Source organism: Falco naumanni, chromosome 1 (genome assembly GCF_017639655.2).
Source record: "Falco naumanni isolate bFalNau1 chromosome 1, bFalNau1.pat, whole genome shotgun sequence".
Lineage (NCBI taxonomy): Eukaryota > Metazoa > Chordata > Aves > Falconiformes > Falconidae > Falco > Falco naumanni.
The window spans coordinates 24662970-24684257 of record NC_054054.1 but is presented as its reverse complement, the minus strand read 5'-3'; the positions used below and the strand labels follow the sequence as shown (position 1 = coordinate 24684257).

At 46.8% G+C, this 21288-nt stretch overlaps 1 protein-coding gene across 7 annotated transcripts in view; it reads right to left on the bottom strand.

The window, feature by feature from the left end:
• The window catches only part of SLC4A4 (solute carrier family 4 member 4), a 235793-nt gene that overhangs the window by 83315 nt on the left and 131190 nt on the right, over positions 1–21288 (bottom strand). For 5 of the 7 annotated variants that reach the window (XM_040586303.1, XM_040586294.1, XM_040586313.1 and 2 more), the window contains 3 exons: positions 11502–11637; positions 5769–5929; positions 2484–2663 (listed from right to left, as the gene is read on the bottom strand). In XM_040586303.1, the coding sequence (XP_040442237.1) occupies positions 2484–2663; positions 5769–5929; positions 11502–11637 (477 nt within the window). The remainder of the gene's footprint in view (positions 1–2483; positions 2664–5768; positions 5930–11501; positions 11638–21288) is intronic. The other 2 variants (XM_040586276.1, XM_040586321.1) reach the window with 1 other exon arrangement.

The following is a 21288-nucleotide window of genomic DNA, read 5'->3' as shown; positions in this document are numbered from 1 at the left end:
TTTACCTTCAAACCCCTTAAGTAAGTTTTAATTTGTCTATAAAACCCTGAGGTTTTGATGGCTCCTCAAGGAATGACTTGAACTGCAGAAAGGAAGAATTTGACATTCACCAGCTGCTGGAAAAAAGAGGCGGCTGTTACAAGCATATGGTGCAGGGGAAAAAAGGTGCAAACCAGAGGTGGAAGGTGGTGTACACTGCTAACAGAACCCGTTTTAACCCCTTCGGTTATGACCCTTGCTGTGTCCAAAAGGAGGGACTAACCATAGCAATGCCCTACAGTCAGCCCTGAAGGTTTCTTTATATTTCTGCGCCTTGGGAACTCACCAGGACAGGTACTCAGAACAAAACACTAAACTTGGTGAATTGTTCGGCTGTAAGGTAGGACAAAAGCCTGGCGCTGCCCAGAGACAGCGGCACTCCCCGCAGGCAGGAGCCCAGCCGCTCGCCTCCCAGGCGGTAGGAGCGTGGTTAGCTCTGCCTGGGGAGCCCAGCCTGGCATGCCTCTCTGTGTGACCAGGACCCTCGGTGTCACAGCGTCTACCTGCAGGAAAGGGGGCTTGGGGCTGAAGCCCAGAACTAAGGGCATCCCCTAAACCGCACACAAGGCGACCAAAGCACCCGAGCAACACGTGCTGGAGACGTGTCCGTCTTCGGTTTTGCCTCCCATACAGCGTGGCTACGGTTCAGGTGGTAACTGGTACCTACAGACACCACTGCAGACAGTGCTTATGCATTTCACCTGCAACAGCCGTTGCCTTCTTTTAACAGAAAGCAGACGCCTCCCATACAAACCAGCGGGAAGGACACAATGTAAAGCCCCAGGGAGCATCATTTCTTAATCCCAACTGAAAACAACCACATGCTGGGTGCCCAGTCCCAACATGACTGAGGCATGCTGCAGGGGCCTGAAGTGCCTGGCTGATGTAAGGACAAAAATCCTGCCGATTTTATGCCAGAAGTTAACGGGCAAAGAGCAGGGGGGCTTGAGGAGTACCAGTTTAGCTAGAGCTCCTGAACACCGCCTCTCTGGGATCCGACCCTCCTCAGGCACTCCTACACGTGTACGTTACCCAATGTGCAAGGCATCAGCTCAAGCCTTGTGGGAATTCACAGAACAAAAGCAAAGCTTGGTGATGCTCAGAAGGTCCTTTCCCCTCCCTGCAGGCGTGCTCTGGAAGAGGCTCCCCTGTTTTCAGCACATATCGCCCATCTCAGCTGGCCACACTGAGCTCCTTCCCCACAACAGGAATTTCTTTACAGTGCTCTCCGAAGCACAGTCCCTCTCTTTGCTCCACTGGACTCCTGCAGGGATATTCACCAAAAAGCTGCACACCCAGGACTTCCCCTTGATTCACGTTACTGCGCCTCTGTGTTATTCACTTAGTCACTGCGTTATCAAGGCACTTGCATGGGACAAGATGCATCATCAAGAGCAATAAATATTCTTCACATGCACACGCACACACACCCCTGCTGCAAAATCAAAGGATGATTAAAAGGTAGGAATTATTAATAAAGTATGAGAATAGGTTAGGGAGGAATGTTAGGGTGAGTTTTGGAAGCAGAACACAGAAAGCTAAGAGGCCTTAAACGTAGCAAGAAGGAAATAATTTCTTTGCTTGCTTTCATTTCTGGGTGAAACTTCTGAAATTTTTAAACGGCAACTTTTAGACAAATTTCCAGATGGCAACAGGAGGCAGCTGACAGAACTCCAAGAGATGACAATAGGCTGAAAACTTCCCTTCTTTGATTACCATTAGTAAGACGACTGCAAACACCTATGTACAGGTAAGTACAGAGACATTGCCAAGGCCTCTATAGCTGTCTGCACCCAGGCGCACACGCACACGGATAGACACCACTACGAGCACGGCACTAGCTACGTCACCACTTTCAGAGGGACAGATCCACGACATACACCACAAAACAATCTTAGGATGAATAAAGCAAGATGAAAATCAGCTTTACCCACACTGGACGCTGATTGTATGGCAATAAAATGCAAGCTAGATGTTACTATCACGTAAATTTTGACTAGGAGTGCCATCAACACAATCTGTTACAGAAATCGAACGCGCATGAAAGCTTCGTCTCTGCCCAAGCATTTCAGATGATCGGCCTTTTAGGTTCAGGCATGGTTGGATTTTTTTTGCAAATCTCTTTCCTACCGTCGTTCCTGCATCCCCTCCCACACGCAGGCTGCAAGAGCATTTCTCTGCTCTGCCCTGCGCCTCCTGCAGCCTGCCACCTGCCTGCCACCTCCCCTCCTCTCCCACTCAGTCCAGTGAAGATACGGTTAGAGCGACGTGCCACGGCCAAAGCAGCCTCCAGAGCCCACCGCTGACATGTCATCAGCGTGGGTCTCGCTACGCTAATTGTGGGTTAGAAAAGCATCGTCAAGGCAACGCAGTTAGTTTTTGGCGGGCAGGTTGGGTGGGTTGCTTTAGAAGGGAAGGCTATAGCCAGTTAGCCTCTGCATTACCATTATCGGGGTTGGTAAACATCCTACTTGCACTGGAGACGGTCTTTCCAATGTCAGCCAGGGAGCGCAGGTTGGACTTCTTGGTCTGGTGCCGGTGCTTCCTGAGCAGCGTGTAGGTGACTTTGTCCTTCAGGTCTGATTTCAAAAGCCCCGTCTCGATCTGATTGTCGACGATCATTTCTGTCGCACGCAAGGGTGAGGGAGAGGAGAGGACCATTAATCACAAGGCACAAAACTCAACTGCACCGAGGGAGAGCGGGGCATAAGGATCGTTTTCACCCTATCTTTTTGAAGGCTTTCCTTCCCCACCTCAAAATCACTACATTTCGTCATTTTACTTTTGATGGGCATCTCTTACAGACATTTCTTTTGAAATGGGACATAAGCGTTTCCATCCAGCAAAAAACCATCAGCCACCGACACATACCTATTGTAACGAGGCTCCCTTCTGTTATTTTCACACAGGCTGTTGAGACTATTTCAAATCACCTACAGATGCAAGCCATCTACCAGGGTAAGGTGGTTCTCAGTTCAGAAAGGGAATCTGCTCTGACCCTGTATTTTTGTGAAGAAGCTACAACTACTTTGCGAGTTCCAGTATGCTCCCAAAAATAACACAGTAAAACTTCTATCGGATCCAACATGGCCCGAGTTCACCCCACAGGCTCCGAGTAAAACCTAATCTAATGATATGAAAAAGTCCTGGAGATGAGCAACTAATTAAATCACTCACTCTCCAGACTGAAGCAAAATGACAGCAACTACAAAAGGCAGAACTTGCTCCAATTGTCACAGGACGTATTATGTGGCTTTGCCTTTATCTGAATCAGCAGGAAAAAAGGCTCCCATCCCACTGCAAAGGCTGCTCACTTTCCATCAATCCTCTCCTTCCTGCTCCCCTGTCTCAGAGGAGAAGGGACGGGGGAGTAGCCAGATTTATTAAGAATCTCTATTGTGCATTAAATCTCCCATTAAGTTGTTCCCTTGATTACTTCAGTTAACATGCTGTCCCCCGGGGGGAAGTGGCAGCTCTTATTTGTCTAGTGGTAACTTTTATTTGTGCTAATAATAAAAGTTATGGGAAAGGGGAGGCAGAACATGCAGCACATTTGCTAACTCGGTGAGTCAGAAAGTCGTCCTCTATATGCTGCCCAAGAATTAATGCCTCTTCACATCACAGGGGAAAAAAGCCTAGTTCTTCCACCCAACTCAGAAAAGGACCATTATATGCACGTAGGTGCAGTTACACTAAACATTTGGCAAAAGGTTTATTTTTCTACAGCGCCGTTTTTCTGCAAGTTTTTGCTCCTCCTATTTTTTTAGTGATTTTTGGAATACTTCCTTCAGTCTGTCTTCATCAAGTTCATCCTTCTCTGGCAAGTGTTTTTTCCCTTCCATGTTTCTGATACAACACAAATCAACAGAGAGCCTTTTAAGCTCTTCCTTCCCGTGTGTCATTAACAGACATCCACCAAGTGACCATCACTAAATAACTCTGGAAACCAAGTCTGCAGGCTTTTTGGGCACCCCCATCTATCTGATTAAGGACCTAGACCAGCAAAACCACCCCACTCAGGCCAGTGCTGCAGCAACGGCAGCCACCGATTTGTAATTTAAACTTCCAGGAGTCAGATGTAATTTGGGTGTTGAAGAAGAACATTGAAGGTGACATCTCAAAATGACTTCAAAAAGAAATTTAATGTTCGAGGGTTAAAGTTTTGGACCACTGACATCAGCTGCTATCTTCTGAAGCATGTTCAGCTTCGGCATAAAACTTCAGAGGTTTTTGTTTGTTGGGTTTAGTTTTGTTTTTAAACTTTGCAAAGTTGTGCATTTGGATACGCAGACACAAAAATAAAGGAAAATAAATGCCAAAAAAAATGCACCTGCAAAACAAAGCTCGAAACTCTGCAGAGAACATCAGAGGCAGCTTTCGTAATTCCAAGTATTACAAACTAGTGCAACACCTGATATTTAACAGTTTCATGGCAGGACAGTTTTGAGCCTGCTTCCTCCTAAGATTATAATTCAAAGCACTGGGTTTTGTGGGGGTTTTATTTCATTTTGCTCTTCTATGCCGCTTCACATTGTGGCTTCCAAACTCAGTGGTTTTGCTTAACTGTACCTCCACTGGACGGCTCACTTTTAAGATTTATTTTTGCCGATCTTCTCACACATCATCGGGAACATGGTATAGCTCTTGGCAACGTCACCAAGCATCACCCCAAGCCACGGCTACTTTGACTGCAAAGATCCTGCCATCCTGCTCAGAAGAGTGAAGTACCAGCTAATGCTGCGCCTGCTCTTCGCCCTTCCTTGCTGCAGGGGAGCACCCCATCCTACAGAGAGCCTCACTCACCTTCAGCAGCCACCCTGGGACCCCATCCAGAAGTAGTCTGTGGTCTGACTGCATGGCCAAAAACCTGCAGCCCTTCTGCCCAACGTGGTACCTGCTGGGTCCTGAGGGAGGTGGCCTTCTACAGCTTACGTTTCTGAGAGCCAACACAAAGTCAGTGTGTACTATTCCTTGCACACACAGTGATATCTCGGGATATAACTGAGGACATCTCCTTTGGGATCCAAATGATTCGATACAATCACCAAAAAGCTCAGGAAGGACCTAGAGCACCAGTCCTGTGAGGAGCGGCTGAGGGAGCTGCAGGGGTTCAGTCTGGAGAGGAGGGGGCTCAGGGACCTTATCACTCTCTACAACTACCTAAGAGGGGGGTGTAGGCAGGGGGGTCGGTCTCTGCTCCCACATAACAGGTGACAGGACAAGAGGAAACAGCCTCAAGCCACGCCAGGGAAGGTTTAGATTGGATATTAGGAAAAACTTATTCAACGGAAGGGTGGTCAAGCATGGGAACAGGCTGCCTGGGGAGGTGGTGGAGTCACTGTCCCTGGGGATGTTTAAAAACATGTACATGCGGTGCTTAGGGACATGGTTACTGAACCACGGTGGGCTTGGCAGAGCTGCATTAATGGTTGGACCTGATGATCTTAAAGGTCTTCTCTAACCTAAATGATTCTATGGCCAATTATCACTGACGCTGACTTTTTTACTCTTCTTCCTGAATTGAGAAGAACTCTTTTCTCTTGTCTGTTGTCCTTCTCCACACACTTTCTATTTTCCCCTGTTATTCCTTGGAGGATTTCTTTCTTTATTTTCCTCTTTTGTTCAAAAAGCAGTGCTTTCTCATTAAAACCATCCATGAAACCATCATCAGGGTTAATAAAAATGGATAGGGAAGAGCTGATGGAAAGAGCCAAGGAAGCTTCACTTACCCACCACCTGTGGGAGAGAAGAGGCCTCCATATCCAGCATTATTGAGCCTTTCTCTATACATGTCCTTAGCTCGAACAAGCTGTGCAGGGACAAGGTGGCCACGTGAGGTTTGCTCCATCGCTCCCCACCTTGTTCTACCTTCTCCTCAAACTTGATCCACCTACAAGAGGGCAGAGCAAGGAGATCGTGTTAAAGCTGTCGGCTCCTTGCAGACACGCATCTCTGAAAGAAGCGGGGCAGCTGAACCATCGCGGCATACCAACAATTTCCAGTACACGCATTTTCCCACACATCTCTGAGGCCACAAACGCATGACCAAGTTGCAAAGGCTTAAAGAATTGGTGTGTGTCAGCTGAGCAGCCATAATGCTCTGCCTGCTTGTAAACCATTGCACATTTTCAGGTAAAACATTTTATCTTTAATAGCTTTCATCAAGACTTAAATTAACACCCTTTAGCTGATGTTTGCTCCAGGCCAAGAGTACATAGGCGGCTTCAGCAGCTGAGCTGAGACCCGGGGGTTCCCTCCCCAGTTGGCACACCCAGTCCTTAACCCAACATTGTGTCAAACCCACCACGACAAGTTGGCCACCGCTTCGCCAAACCAACGAGGAGAAAGTCAAGGGAACTTGACTCACACTTCAATCATCTCAAGGGAGAAGGGGTGAGCACCACAGCTCCACAAAAAGTAGCTGGGGAGGGGGTGTTTTAAAAAAAATAATCAGCATTTCCACAAATAAAGTTGGAAAAAACTTCTTTTTCTGGAAAAAAAAAAAAAAAACACCTTGGTTTTGAGTATTCAAATATGGACAATAAAATCTGAAAATTGGCCACTGCCAAAACTCAGTAGCATCAAACAACACTGTCCCATAGCCACAGGCAGGCGTGAGGCAATGGGGGGCAGAGAGGAGCATGCCCCAGCCAAAAATCGGGCGATGCTCTTGGCAGAACAAGTGAGCCACCAAAGGACAAGCCACAGGTTAAGGGGCTCTCTCTTTCCCTCTGCTCTCTGGCTGCTGTTTAATGATTTAACAAAGCAGGTCTGAAAAAGCCAGAAAGCTCACCTGTAGTGGAAGATTAGAGCAAAGGTCAAATCCCGTTCTGTGCAAAAGACTCTTTACACCCCTAAACCCATGTCCTAACAGCAGGCGAGCGGGAGGTTTCACCTTTCCCTGCCCCCCAACCCTCCCCCCCCCGGCCGTGACCCTGCCCTTGTTGCGCTGCCCCCAGCCAGGGCTCTGCGCGGGGGGGCAGCCCGGGGCTCCTGCTGCAGGGCTCACCGGGGGCTTCACCCAGCCCTGCCTTGGCTGCACCGGGAAGAGGCAGGCGCACTATGCATCCCTCACTGCAAAGCAGAAGTGCTTTTAAAATCCTGTCTTGAGATACTGTTTTAATATACAAGGAAAATGAAAATTCCAGTGACTAATATAAGGGGATTATTAAGACAAAACCCACACACGTCCAGGTAAGGAAGCTCATAAATTGGTTCAAAAGAATATTACTAACAGTAAGCAAAATTATATTTAATCCTGAAAAATGTATTACTTGAGGATTAATCAATTACGCTTTTCAATTGCAATAATCTCTTTTTGAGACTCTTTTTTTTTTTAAAGCCGCTTTTTAACTCCAGCTAAAAAAATGATTTAGATCTCAAATTAATAAGGTTCTATTAAGTTCACAAATTCTAGCTATTTCCTAGGACACCCGAGGGACTTGGGCAGCTGCAAATTTCTGAGTTTCAGAGCTGTGTGTTACGTGGGACGGAGATGCAGCTCACCCCGCAGTAGCATAAAGGCTGCAAGTTACGAAGCATTTGCCTTTTCTGTGAAAGCGTATTATTCACGACTACTGATATTTGCTTTCTGTTTTCTTTTCACACTATAATCCACAATCAAAGCGAAATAAAACAAATATTAACTTGCAAACCCATTTGAGCTACCACCTGCTCTGTTCAGTGTGGTCCCTACAACAACTCTTCTCCTAGGGAGCGGGCAAGCCCACGCACTTCCAGGGGAATTCATGGAGAGCAAGGTGCCTCCCAACCCCCTGAAGACCCTTGGTCCCCAAGCCCCCCCAAGCTCTGGTGTACACCATCCCCTCCGCAAACCAATGCGAGCGGTTAGTTAAGCAAAGCGGCCCACATGGCTGTCCATAGGGGAAACCAATGCCTTGCTCTTCATAGTTTGGGTTTTTTAATATCTGCTTCTGCGGAACGGCTCGCTCACTGCTAGGCAGGGAAAAAAGTGCTGGACTTTCAGGGTGGAGAAGAGAGGGCAAAAAGGAGCCAGGGGGGTTAGTGCTTCTTGTTGCCTGAATACAGAACTGTCCAGCTCTCCACAGAGCTTCCCGCGCACTGAAAGCGATGCTGCCTGCAGCAACGTACTGTTTCAGGGCAGGAGATTATCTCCACTGTTATTCCAGAAAACAAACAATCAAATTACCTTCCTCATTCCCATCCTGTTCCATTCTTGACATCTACATATTCCTGTCTGCCAGCTGGACTTCACTTGCAACAGCTAGTAAACATTGCCGCGACCACATCAGAGCAGCAGCAAGGTATGACATAAAACACCCCTGTTCCGTTACGCCTCTTGGGCACGGGGAATTGCGTCGACGGCTCTCCCGGCACTGGGAACCTCTGCTTTCAGCTACCTACCAGCACCACTGGCTCCAAAGGGTTGGGACTGGCAAGGAGGACCTGCCACCAGCGCACTTGAGTGCCTCCAGAATAACACCCTGTGCTTCCAGCGCGGCTGGGCACCGGCGGCGCAGGCAGTGTGCGCACACTGCAAGGGCAGCTAGGATCTCTGCTCAGCCAGATGCAGGAGCCATCTTTTTTCTATATATTATTCTTTTCAGAGCTTCGAAAAGGATCGTGTAAAAGGTGTGCTAATATTATAATGCATGAAAGGGTGAAGGATATAAATGTGCTGCCTGACAGAGCTTTATATAATAAAAAAAGAAACAATAATAGAAGATTAAAAAAACACCTATCCACCATCCCACAGTTCTTTCATTCCTTTTCTCTGTAGTCTCATGATCTTTCTACCATCTTAGTCCCCAAATCCTGAACCTCAAAGTAAGAGTGCTGGCCTCCAGCTGCTTCAGGTCTTTTTCCTAATTTTCCCTGTAACCTGTAACTGCCACCAAAATGCCAACATCCACATGTCAGTGGAAGAACTTCTCCCTTCTGCACCAAATGGATGATGAGCACCAACACAACGAACAAGAAGCACCCACCTGGTGACTCAAACCTTCAGGCTACCTTTTAACAGCAATAAACCTTCCCTTTTACTGCTCTCTTTCTAACACATTTACAGGGCTTTGCTGTAAAACCCCGGAGTACATTAAGGATGTTTTTCTAAAATGGCCCTTTATGGTGAACTGTGGCCCAACACCACGATGGGCTACACAGGCAATAGCACCCTGCAAAGGGGTACAATGCCCTCAAGCCCTGGTGCTTACCTACCTTCAGAAATGTCACCGCGTGTCGGGTGACTACAATAGCCCCCTTTATACTGGGCTTGCAATGCAGCTGAACTTACACGAATCAAGAACCAGGACAGGCAACTAAAGGTCCCCTCTGGAGACATCTTTGCATCAGTAGCCATGAGGTTCTTGCTGGAAGTTTTCCATGATGTGTACCAGTTTATTTTTCTATTGACCAGAACGGCTCTGGAAAGGACAGTATCATTTGCTAAACTTTCTTTCCTGACAGCTTCCATGCTCTTTCAAGTCTTAGACCAAAGGGCTGTGGCAAGCTGCATGGCCGGCAGCCCCTCTGCCTGCCAAAGCATGGAGCGAGCCAGCTCCAGCTGGGATGTCCCATAGCAGGAGCTGCTCAGTAGCTGACTGGCAGATTTGTTATGCAAGATAAAGTCGTTTCAGAACAAAACTGAAAAATCCTGAGCAATCATACACTATGCAAGATCACCACCAACAAAACAGCACACAAGTCAGGAGGCGGGGCCGAGTTCAGGAATTACACAGTGTCTCAACAGGATGCTTAAAGCATGTAATGTATATATCTAAATATATCTAAAATTTACATGGAGCATCATATATACAGCTCCATCTAGCACATCTTCCAAAGACATTTGAAAACACATAAAACCAGAAATCATTTGGCAGAGAAGAAAACTTCTCTACAGCTAGCTGACAGCAGGAGTGCAGGCACATCCCACTAGAAGGTGCTCTGAATGTGAAGAGTTGAGGGCTCCTGACCCATGTCCCTCAAGAAATGGCCGTGCTTTGTGATCCGCCACACCGGGCAAGGGGCACCTTTCTTCTAATGGCTGAAATTTGCAGATTTAAGGAAAATGGCGCTTCCCAATATTCATACTAGAAAGGAGGGACCCAAGAGATAAGTACGCTCAATAAGAAATGCCACTCTAAGGTCTGAATCATGAAAAAGCTTCAACTAACTGTCATTAAAACACCCTCCCAAAGACCTGTGCATGGACAGAGGAAAGCATAATTAGCTGTAAAAAGCAGAGGCGGGCAGTGCAGATGACTAAATGCAAGCACTGAAATAACGGTCAGAGGGACGAAAAGCAATAAAGGGAGAAAAGGATGACCAAGTAAGAAGTTAAAGAGTAAAAGGTGTAAAGTCTTTAAACAGGTTCTCCAAGCGACCGAGAAATAAAAATAAAGATAAGGGGGTAAAAGGGGTAGGTGGTGGAGCGGTTCATTAAATTGCAGCTAAAGAAGATTAAGGTAACCAAACAACATGGGCTAACTACGAACACAGTAGGTGCCCTTGTAGAGGGGAAGGTGGAGAAAGAGCTTAGCCCAGCCACAATAAAGGAAAATGAAAAGCCTCAAGTTAACTGAGGGGGATTGGGAATAGGGAAGGTAGAGCCCCGGACTGCTCTTTGGCTGGGTGAGCATCTCTTTCTAGTGGGATGCTTCAGCCCTTCCCAGCAACCAGACTGCAATTAGGGGTTTACCTTTTAAAGCAAACCCAAGAAAAATATTTTTACTGTATTAAAAAATCAAAACTTTATAAGGCTAGAGGCTAAACAGCAGCCTTTAGATCACAAATCCAATCCAATGTTCTTTTTTGGTGGTGTTCAGATATGAACTGTACGTAACTTGTGTCAACCAGATCAAAAAAAGACACCAGTTTTTTGGCATCGTTTTTTGACCAAACCAACAGCAGCATCAAAGAAACAGGCAGAGAACCCAACCAAGAAACTCAGAGCAGGCAACCCCAACCAGCAGCCAACACACACCTTGGATAACTTTGTCAAAGAAAAAAACTTTGGGGGGGTTTTGCCTGTAAAAAAGGAATTTCATCAGTAACTGGCTGGGAGAGGGGGACAGCCAAGATTTCCCAACTTGTGGTGTGCGGTGGGTTCAGGCTCAAGCCTACCTTTGGGCAACAGAAGTAGTTTTGACACACGTGCTCTATTCAGGCACCGATTTCTAACAACTCTGGCCAAGACATTGTCATTCCTTGCAAAGCACTAACAAGCCCACTGGTCTGTTGGCTCTCTGTAGGCAAATTATTCAAATAAATCTGGCACTCTATGTTTTTTCTAGGTTTTGGTTTAAGGGAAGATTTCAACAAACCCTCAAATCCTCTCATTTATCAGAGAAAGGTAATTTCAACCATACAGGCAACTGTACCTGTAGCACAGATATTACCCCGGTTGAATGTTAAAAAGTGGTTTCCCATGGGGGTCCTGTGCAGCTGCCTTTCCCTTTTGGGGTAAAGGAAAACCAACCCACCTTGCGGTCTCCTTCCATTCCATCTCTTGTCCATCAATGGCCAGAAGTTCGTCCAGCTCCGTGAAGAGCTGCGGGGGTGCTGGGCTGTCATCTTCCTCTCCAAGGATGAAGCGGATGCGTTCAGCAGCGGGGGAGACTGCAGAGGTGAAAATACTGCGGTTAACAGCCTGAGAGATGACCAGAGACGTGCGGCTCCTCTCCTTCCCCTTCTCCCCAAAGCCATTCAGCTGCTTCTCCGGGCTGCCTTTTCCATTTGACATCCTAGTGGCCGCAGACAGAGGGGCGTGAGCGAGGGTACGTCTATCTCCCTCTCTCCCCTTCCTTGCCTTTCTTCTTAAAAGTTCAAGCTGGGAGTAAAGTTCAGGAAAACTTGCCTCTTCCTACAGTCCTTAACTGTGTTACAGCAATTTGCAGCCCTTGTAAAAAAAAAAAAAAAAGCGCTATCGAGCTCAAAACCAATACACTCTATGGTGCCTGCCCAAGGACCTTTCGTACTCTGATCCACTGAGATCCTTCACCCCCTTTTTTATATGACATAAAACCAGTTCCAGCCAAACTGTTATGGGGCTGGCTGGGACAGCATCCCATAGCTAGCTTTCTCCCTGGCACGAGGTTCGGGCTCCCATTGGCCTGCAGGGCAGGCTGTAACCTCCCCAGACCTACCACTGGAAAACACAGGAATATTTAACAGAAAGGTTTTCCCATCTATACATGAATAATGCGACCCAATGCGTTTAGTCAGGCACCAATGCACTAGAAAAAAAAACCAACTGTTCCCACTAGGAAAAGACTGCCCATTTAGGTAAAAGAAACTGGGTTCAACACATGCTCCTTTGACAGTGCAAGCAAAGTTCATTTGCATTATTAGCTCAAGAAAAATTAGCAGAAACCCCTTCCTGGCTCAGAAATGCACATGATTCCGACTTAAAACCCAAGAACACCGCTGTCCACATCCCAAGACCTAAGGGCATCTCCCAAAGGCAGCTGGAGCTCATGCCACAAAAGTCACCTTGCTGGAGGACTTCTTGGGTGCTACCAGTTTTTTCTGACCATATTACCTTAAAATGAAGGTGTGGTCATGCGAAATTTTAAGACAGACATCCTTTCTGCTGAATGTTTATTAGCATTAGAGTTAAACAGCAGACTATGAACTTTGAACGGTTCTGCTAAAAACTCCTCTCTTTTCAAAAGATCAGCTGTCTGTCTGTTGCAAAATAATTAATTACACCAGGTGTCCAATCACCATTGATTTTTCCAGGGTAAACAAAGTCTCAATTCATAATGTGAAAAAAAGAACCAGTAAGAAGCATGCCCTTCCCTCCCCCCCCCCCCCCTTTTTTTTAAGAAACTTTCATAGCTTTTTTCTGAAATTATTCAGCAAAGGTTGATGCGAATTCATTTCTTCATCAGTTAGGGTGATGATGCTTTCATAACGTAACCCAGGTTTCTTTTCTATTGGAAGTTTATTTGCAGTCACAAATTCCCTGAAAATTCCCTGGGCATCCCAGCACACTGCCCTGCGCTGGCTCCGCAGCTCATGTCGGAGGGATAACGCACGGAGCCGCGCTCCTGGAAACCCCCGCGGCTCTCACGCCAGGGTGGTATCGACAGTACAGGTCACTGGGCACCCCAGCACCTGCCAGTCTTTTGGCTTTACATGTTTATAGAGGAGCCACACATCCCTTCTTTAACACCCCAGCCCAGCACCTGAGAAGGCAACCTCTGAAAGGGTCTTCAGGGTTCTGCACCTCCTGCTAAATGGGCTGGGAAGTGATTTCTCCCTTCAGCGGGAGCAGGGACATTTACATGCTCCTCCTTTCTCCCATCACAAAGTCCTCAGCAGCACTGCCTTTCCATCACAGAAACACAATCCCAGTAAGAAAGACCATAAAAGCCCTGACCAACCCTTAGTACGGAGCGTAACAGCCGGCCTCTCCGGCTGCCAGCTAGGTGTATCAGCCTCTTTTCCAACATCACCGTCATGTCTGTAACCCAACGGAGGCACCCCAAACCAGTGCTGGTCTACACCTGCTTCCAAAAATCCCCATCTACTCTCCCCCATCATTTCCACCTCCCTGAGAAGCGGTCCCTACCACTCTTCTCCATAAATCTGCATAGCACAGCCCTTACCGATCCCCAACACAACTCACTAACCCCGCATGCATCCCCTTCCCACCTGGTGACTACAGGTGAGTGCCTATGACCCCTCCCTTCCCAGGCTCAGCATTTCAAGGGGACTGTGCCGCAGTCCTGGTTACCGCAACCACGACGCTCCCCATGCCTGTGCTGCAGCAGCCTTCCCGCACAGACCAACTGTTCTGCATCTCTGCTGCTACCTCCCAAAAGCCGCACGTCGCCCATCGTGCAGTAACATTCCAAGACTGGCTACACGAGGGCTTTCCCACATGTCCTTCCTTTGAGAAAACCCATCACTTCCCACAAAAACTAAAGGTTTTTATTTTATATGCTCCTAACAGGAGAGAAAAATATTGCTGGGCTGAATTTGCAGGCATTTAGTTATAGAAAAATACACATTAACCCTCTTGGTAATTAGTGCTTTTCTATAACCACTAGTTCCTCCAGAATTTATCTTTTTTGCTCAGATACGTTTCTCAGAATCTCTGAGAGCACAATGAGCATTTGATTATTTGACTTGGATCCAACGGATGCACTTTGCAGAACAGTTCCAAAATACATCTGCAAACATACAACCTTATGCAGGAAAATTGTCCTTGCAATTAGAAAAGCAATTTGGACTCAAAATCTGCATCTAAAACAGGTTTAAATCCAACATTAGTATACATAATTACACCTCTCCTATTCTAAAAAGGCAATTAGGCACAACACTCAAGCCCATCTTTAGACTCAGCCCCAGTCAACTGCTGGTGCCAGAAGCTCATGCTGAAACCAACATGCACAAGCAGCAGGAGGGAAGGTTCAACTTCTCGCACATGCTCCAGGGCAGAGATTTCCCGCTAGGTGTACGTAGGGAAAAAAATACCTATTCTAATTGAGGCTAAAGATTCAGTGAACAAAGGCCTTTAAACACAGAGAATTAAGAGATGATGCCTGGCCAAAAGAACAGAAAACAGCTTGTTGTGTGAGCCTGCAGAGTCCCATGAGCTACTTTCTCCTCTTCCCTCGATCAGTTCGAACCCAGATGAAAACCACCACTATCGAGTGGCTGCCGCTCTCCTGCTGTTCAGCGGTTCCACAGCACTGGAAAGGGCCTGGGGAATTTCAGCTGGACAACTGCAGCTCGTGGCTGATGCTGTCTGAACTCTGCTGCCATCCTTCAGATGAAGAGCAAGCCCTGCTGGCAGAGCACCCCTAAATCGCACCTTCCACCGCCTTCCCCTCCATCTGCACTAAGGACTCGCAATATATTTTTCTATTCCAAACAGAATTTAAATATCACAGATGGAAAAGCAGTAAAATAGATCTACATCCTATGGCTTCAAAAAGCAACGTGGAGCACAGCAAGCGGTTGGTGCAAGAAGTGCCTGCAGAGCTCCTAGAGCTGCTGAAGGCATCGGTTGCGGCCGATGGGAAAATTATCTCTTTTCAGTCATTTTGACGTGGTTTTATTACATGGAAGTGTTACCCTGACAGTCAATCCTGTAACATGGTAATTCCACAATCACCCACAACATTTTTGCTCGCTGAACCGCATCATGAGAGTAACTACAGAACCACTCCCACCAAACCTGGATGTGCACCATACGTCCCTGTCCCCCCCACTTCTTTCTTTTCTTCTTTGTTTTTGCAAATTTCCTATTAGTCGCATTTAGCACAGATGATAAGGTTCAAAATCCAGTTAAGGCATTTGCTGGGTCACAAGTCTCCTATTGCTTGCTTTACCCCATGTTCTTTATTGCAATTTTGTAGGTTAATGGGCCGTTTATGGGTTGTTTATGTGCTCTCTTTAGCAAGGAGAACATATTTTCATCTTAATCTCCGGTGCGAACACTGTGTGCTCAGCGCAGGGCGGACAGCTGAGTGTCAGGCTTAAGGACTGGAGAGTAATTAACCTGGGGGGTGAACTCTGCAGGCCTCCCCCTGCCCAACCTTTGAGCACCAGCCCAGCCAGCCTGCCCCAGCCTTGACCATCACCTTCGCTTCTACCTAATTCGTCCAGTTTAGGAGCTGCTGGAACCAGCACCAGTAACGACAGGATCAGCTGCCACCACCGCTGTTGTTTTAATATTGTTTTCCTCACTATCTCGTTCAAGAAACAATCTGACGATCAGCAGACATATGTAGCAGAGAAAATGCTAATCCACAGATTTAGATGGCTAGGGGTGTATTTTTCCCCTGAAGGGGAGAGGAATTAAGGTATTAAATGTAAATGGTGAAATGCTCCAATACAACCCTTAAACAGAGATATTGCCATCCGTAAATGACACCTCTTACCTCCCCCTTTTTCCCTTTCCTGTTCTCATGTTCAGCCACAAGCGGTCCATGAGGCAGCTTATAAAATACATCACTTGCAGAAGAGGACGAACACATCAGCAGTTTCTCCTAGTTCAGTTCAGGCCAATTACAAGTACAATTTATACCCCCGGGTTCCCAAAGGCAAAACCAATCTCCATTAACAGAGAGAAATCTCAGGGAGCTCAGAAACAGAGACACGTTCTAGCACGACAACCTCGCATCAGCCAGAGCCGAACCTCCCAGCCCGACGTCAGCCCCACTCCTGCAGCCACTGGCTCCACTGGGGAGCCCTCCTTCGCTGCCCGGAGCGATGGAGCCAGCACAGCACCCACGGTGCTCCCTGCCACGCATGGAAACACCACCAGGCTCCACGGTACTGGCCAGTATCCTGAAGTCACCTCCCGCTTCGGTGCCAAGGTACAAGCATCTCGCTTGTTGTGGCTGGAAGATGGTTATAGCGTGGCTTTCCAGGTGTACAATGCTCCGGGGCAGCGGGCTCTTTTGCGTTGATGTACAAGTAAAAACAGTCTCTTCAATCAACCAGCATGGTTTTCCTCCTGCTTTTTCTGCTTGATGTTACTAGAGATGCTTCTAAATACCCTTGGGACCTGCACCTCAGTTGACCACTTCCTCCATTCGAGGCCAAAGAGACCATCTCTCATAAAGTTCTCCCTTTCTCTGAAGTACATCAGCAGCTACAAAAAAACCCAAAAGACCTGTAAATCCTTCCTCAAAGCCTGTGGTAACATTATCGAGGAAGGCTATTTGTCAAACGTGCTTTCCAAATACACTTATTAAAATAGGACATGATTATACTCTCATTAATTTCTGGGGTTGCCCTCGCTCAACCAAACTCAGTTCAGATCCGTCTGAAGTCAGAGTGAGCCAGTTAAGTGAAACACCTGTGCAGACACTTTTATCAGATTTAAAGTAGTTTTCTCCCTAGTTTAGCTGACTTCGCTTCCAAAACGAATCCATTACCCAAAACAATTTTAATTGTGTGTTGATGTCAAGACCTTAGGCAGTTTAATCATTTCCCTTATGGTTTATGCCTTTGATCAATTGCTATTCATTCTCCTGGCTGTTCTTGCATAGACAAGCCCCAGAGTCTGAGTGTTTTTAGATGCAATTCAATGCACTATCTAGGGGCAAGTTTCTACTAAGGATAACAGATGACAAACCCCGCTGCTTCCATCAGCACTGCCAATGAGACCAGCAAAAATAGTTTTACTATTGTAACCCCCCTGACAGCAACAACCCCTTCCCTACCCTAGGCTTCACGCCTTGCAGACCACAAGTGATGGAACACAAGTACAGAGCTCTGCAGGCTACAGGCAGAGCAAAACTGCTCCTCAGGACAGCAGACTAGGGGAAAAAAAAAATACTGCAACTCACTTTAATTTTCGTACTCCTTTGGAACAACTTCCAGCTGCAGGGCAGACTGTGGACGCTTACTATCTGCCCTTGGTCCCCTTTCACAACAGGGGTGTCATCAGAAGCAGCAGTAACCTGGACCGGTGCTGATTGCACATCGCTGATAAGACCAGAATTCACACTATCTTGACTTCGCAGTGAGATTCTTGCTCTGCATCTACCTGGCTTAATTTATATAGGAAAGAGCTAGTGCAGCTACTCAGTTAGGCAAAAAATTGCAGAGGAAAGCTTCTGAATTGAGACCAGGCTAAGATCTGACATTGAAAACATGACCGGAGGCTTAAGAGTACCTCTAAAAGCAAGCAGGGAAGCCTTTTATGGCTCACAGTTTTACCAGCTTCCTTGAAAGACTGACGTAAACGGAATCACGCCCCAAACCAGGAGTCACTCAAAATTGTCTTGGACATCTTTAACAGTTCGTGTACAGCATCTGACACACTGAGCCAAGGCCACAGGGTAAGGCAAGGGATGCTCTCTCAGTTTACTAGCGATACTGTTCAGCGTTTCTGGAGCGCTGCTCCCGTCACAGAGTGGCACATAGGTTCCCTGTGCTATTCTTGCACCTCTGCGGGTTAAGAACTGTTATTCCCGTTATGGAATGGGAAAGGGCCAAGTCAGGTAATACCCGTTTCTGCAGAACCACCCAGGTGCGAACTGATTTCCTGGTTCCCCCAGTGCTCTCTCCGGCAAAAGCATCCTTGAGCGCCACTGAAGAAGTCAAGCGCATGAAGACTGACGCATGACGCCAGCTTCACAGGAATGCTTGCACCCGAAAACCTCGCTCAGTGACTGCCTGCCAAGCCTTTCCCAGGCTCCCACAGAACCCACCTCTACATCACCAACCCTCCAGCTAATCACTCTAAGCAAGCGTGAGAATGGCTTTTTTTTGTCTTTTTTTTTTTTTTTTCTTATTTTGTTTCTTCTAGAAGAGAATGATTACTTTTTGACCCTGCACTCGGTGCTGGCTGGTTGTAAGGCAGATTAGACCTGTCCCACAGGCAGAACTTGGCAGGCTGCAGGGAACACTCACCATGCCACCCAGTTCCCACCCGGGACCATTCCTTTCACAACTATGGGGTGCAAAAATGGAGAATGCTATTCAAGCTGCTTGATCCATCTCGAAGCAAATATCCCCCATCCCTTGATCGTGACCCTTTCCAGCACATAATGAATAGCATTGACCGCCTTTCGAATAATCCATTTTTTGCCGGACTATTGTACTGCATGATTGTACACGTTCTACTGTAAGCTCCTCTGCAGCATGTGGCATATATTAAGTCTTTGATCTGCAAAAAATCTTCAGTATTAGACAAATGCTTACTAATAACATATTCTCTCAAGTGCCAGAAGAATGGCAGCTTTTATGTAACAATTTGCTGAGCATTCTCAGCTCACTTTGTCTTCAGCGCTGTTCAGGTCACATACAAAAGTTTTGTCTACAGATATTTTACTGAAACTTTCCCTGGAAATACAGGGACAGAAAAAGGACCCTTCTTCCAAAAATATCTCGAATCGACTCATTTATGGCAGACAGCTCAGGTGGATAAGGTGTGCAAGGTGGACCATCATTCTGGCAACCTTTTAAACAAAAGCAGCAGCACCTAATGAAAAAGTCAGTCAGCCTTAACATAAAAGGCACTGCCTATAAAAGAAGACAGACTGCTAATTCCAACCACACAGTGTGATAGAGAGACCATCGCATTCAAAGTCTAATTATCAACCCTCCCCAACATTGTTCTGCTCGAGAGAGACTGTCAATAAGAGTCTTCCAAAATTGCCTGGTTTTTTTCTGCTGCATACGGTAACAATAATATCTATATAACACCCCAGGAGCAGCAGCAGCTGCCTATTCCAAACGAAATGCATTATTGATAGCCTCCCACAGACACACGATTAGCGAGTTGAGGCAGACTGAATATTTCATATATTAACAGCGCGAGTCTCTGCCTGCTCAAATCAATGCAAGGTTCCACTGATTTCTGTCACTTTTTTTTCTTTTCCTGGATTCACCAAGTGCCATTTTTAATTACATCAAAGGCAGTGATGCCTCAGACCCTTATTTTTACTAACCAATCAGCCCATGCTGCTGTACCATAGCTCATGCCCCATAACAAATCATACTGCTTATAAGCTGTGGCGCAATATAAAACACATAACAAGCAATTCATTAGAAAATACGGATAACAACAGTATTTTCTGACTAGTCCTGGAGGTCAGCCGTCTTACTTCAAGTTGTGTGAAACTGCTACAGCAGCACATTTTTAAGGAGCTATTACTGAGCAGTTGCCAAAAAGCCTTTAATAAAGAGAGAGCTGCATCTAGAGAAAGCCTGGCTTTCTTCTGGCTTCATAACATTTCCCACCGCCACACAGATACTGGGATGCTGTCTGGCATCACACCTTCCTTGGACCTGAATACCAGTCATGTCTCCAGTTAAACCACTCAGCCAAGTGGCTGTCATACACAATGAAGTTCAAAAATTGCTCCCAAATTCTCAGTGTTTTTCTTTTTCTTTGGCTTCTCTCTGTTTTCCTCTTTAAAGCAGTACGGCTTTCACAGTCTCTTGTAGAGCCCTGTGCTGTTTACCTCTCCAGAATGCTGCTGGGGTCATATTCTAGTATCTTAAATGTCTTAATCACACCAGAGATCTTGCACAAGTCTCTCTGCACTGCCACTGGCATCAACAGCACAATGTGGGCACAAAGCATCTGCCCAACATACGCTAGCACAAGAGAAAACCCGTTCCTCTGGTGAGCAAAAAAAGGATACCTTTCGCTTTTCCAACACTGTAACACATCAACGTTCCCTCACAGGCAATTTTAAAGCTGTTCTGACATGATGCAGTCCCTGAATAAGACCTGTCATTCCCTTGCGTCAGCTACAAGCCCTCCTGCCAATCTATGAATTCAGTTTACCACCAACTGTTTACCTGTGCCTCCTTTTTTAGGTAATGCTGAGAGTACAGTGACACTTTTAAGGACACAGCTATAACAGCTCGGGGCTCTTCTTCTGAACTGTAGCTTCCATGCAGTGACAAGAAGAAATTTCCCTTCCCTCTCTGCACTTTAAAACCAGCCCTCTGGCTGCAATAGCCAATTTTATGCTTATTAAGCCCTTCTCACAAGCAGGGTTTCATCACTGTCTATTTGTCCCGTTCAATCAATCTCCACATCAGCTCTAACCATTTCAGCAATTCTAGAAGTCTTCTTCAGCGAGGGCCCGTCAGAGGAGAACCAACGGGCAGAGGAGGCACGCCAAGCACACGCGTGCGAGGATTTTCATCTCTTATTCCTGCAGCCTCGGTGCATGCCGAGCCCTCTGTCCCGCCTGCTTTTCAGCCAGCGTCTCCGGCTGAAATGGAGCCCATCTCTGTTGCCAGGCAGTATTTCAAGGAGTACCCAACGCCTCTGGTATCCAACGCTTTCTGCTTCCAACTCTTTTCATTCTGCACCCTCTGTTTTGAATGTTGCCAAATACCTCATCCACTTCAGGTCTGGCAAGAAAAGCGCGGTATTATTCCGTAAAATCATTGCGGGAGACCAATGGGCACACAAGAGCAGAATATGCGTGCTGAGAGGGTTCTGCAGGTCGTTATTTCTCCATGACCACCTGTCCCGCTTCCCATACCACGCTGGAGAGATGCCACAGGCTCCTGTCGGCTCAACAGCACAAATTATCGCTGGGGGAGAAGAAGGAGGGAGGGCTAAATAAATTAGGTCTGATTTTTCCATTGCCTGGTAAACAGGACCGTTATTTAGGAAAAGGGGATCGATGGCTGGGACCCATCCGAGCGGTTTCACTTCGCACAGGGTGAAGTGCCAGGGGTCAGAGACTGAAGTTGGGGACCGCCAACCTGGCAGAACAACTAACACGAGAAGCCCTAGCAAGGTTGATCTCATTTTCAAGGCTGACAAATAAT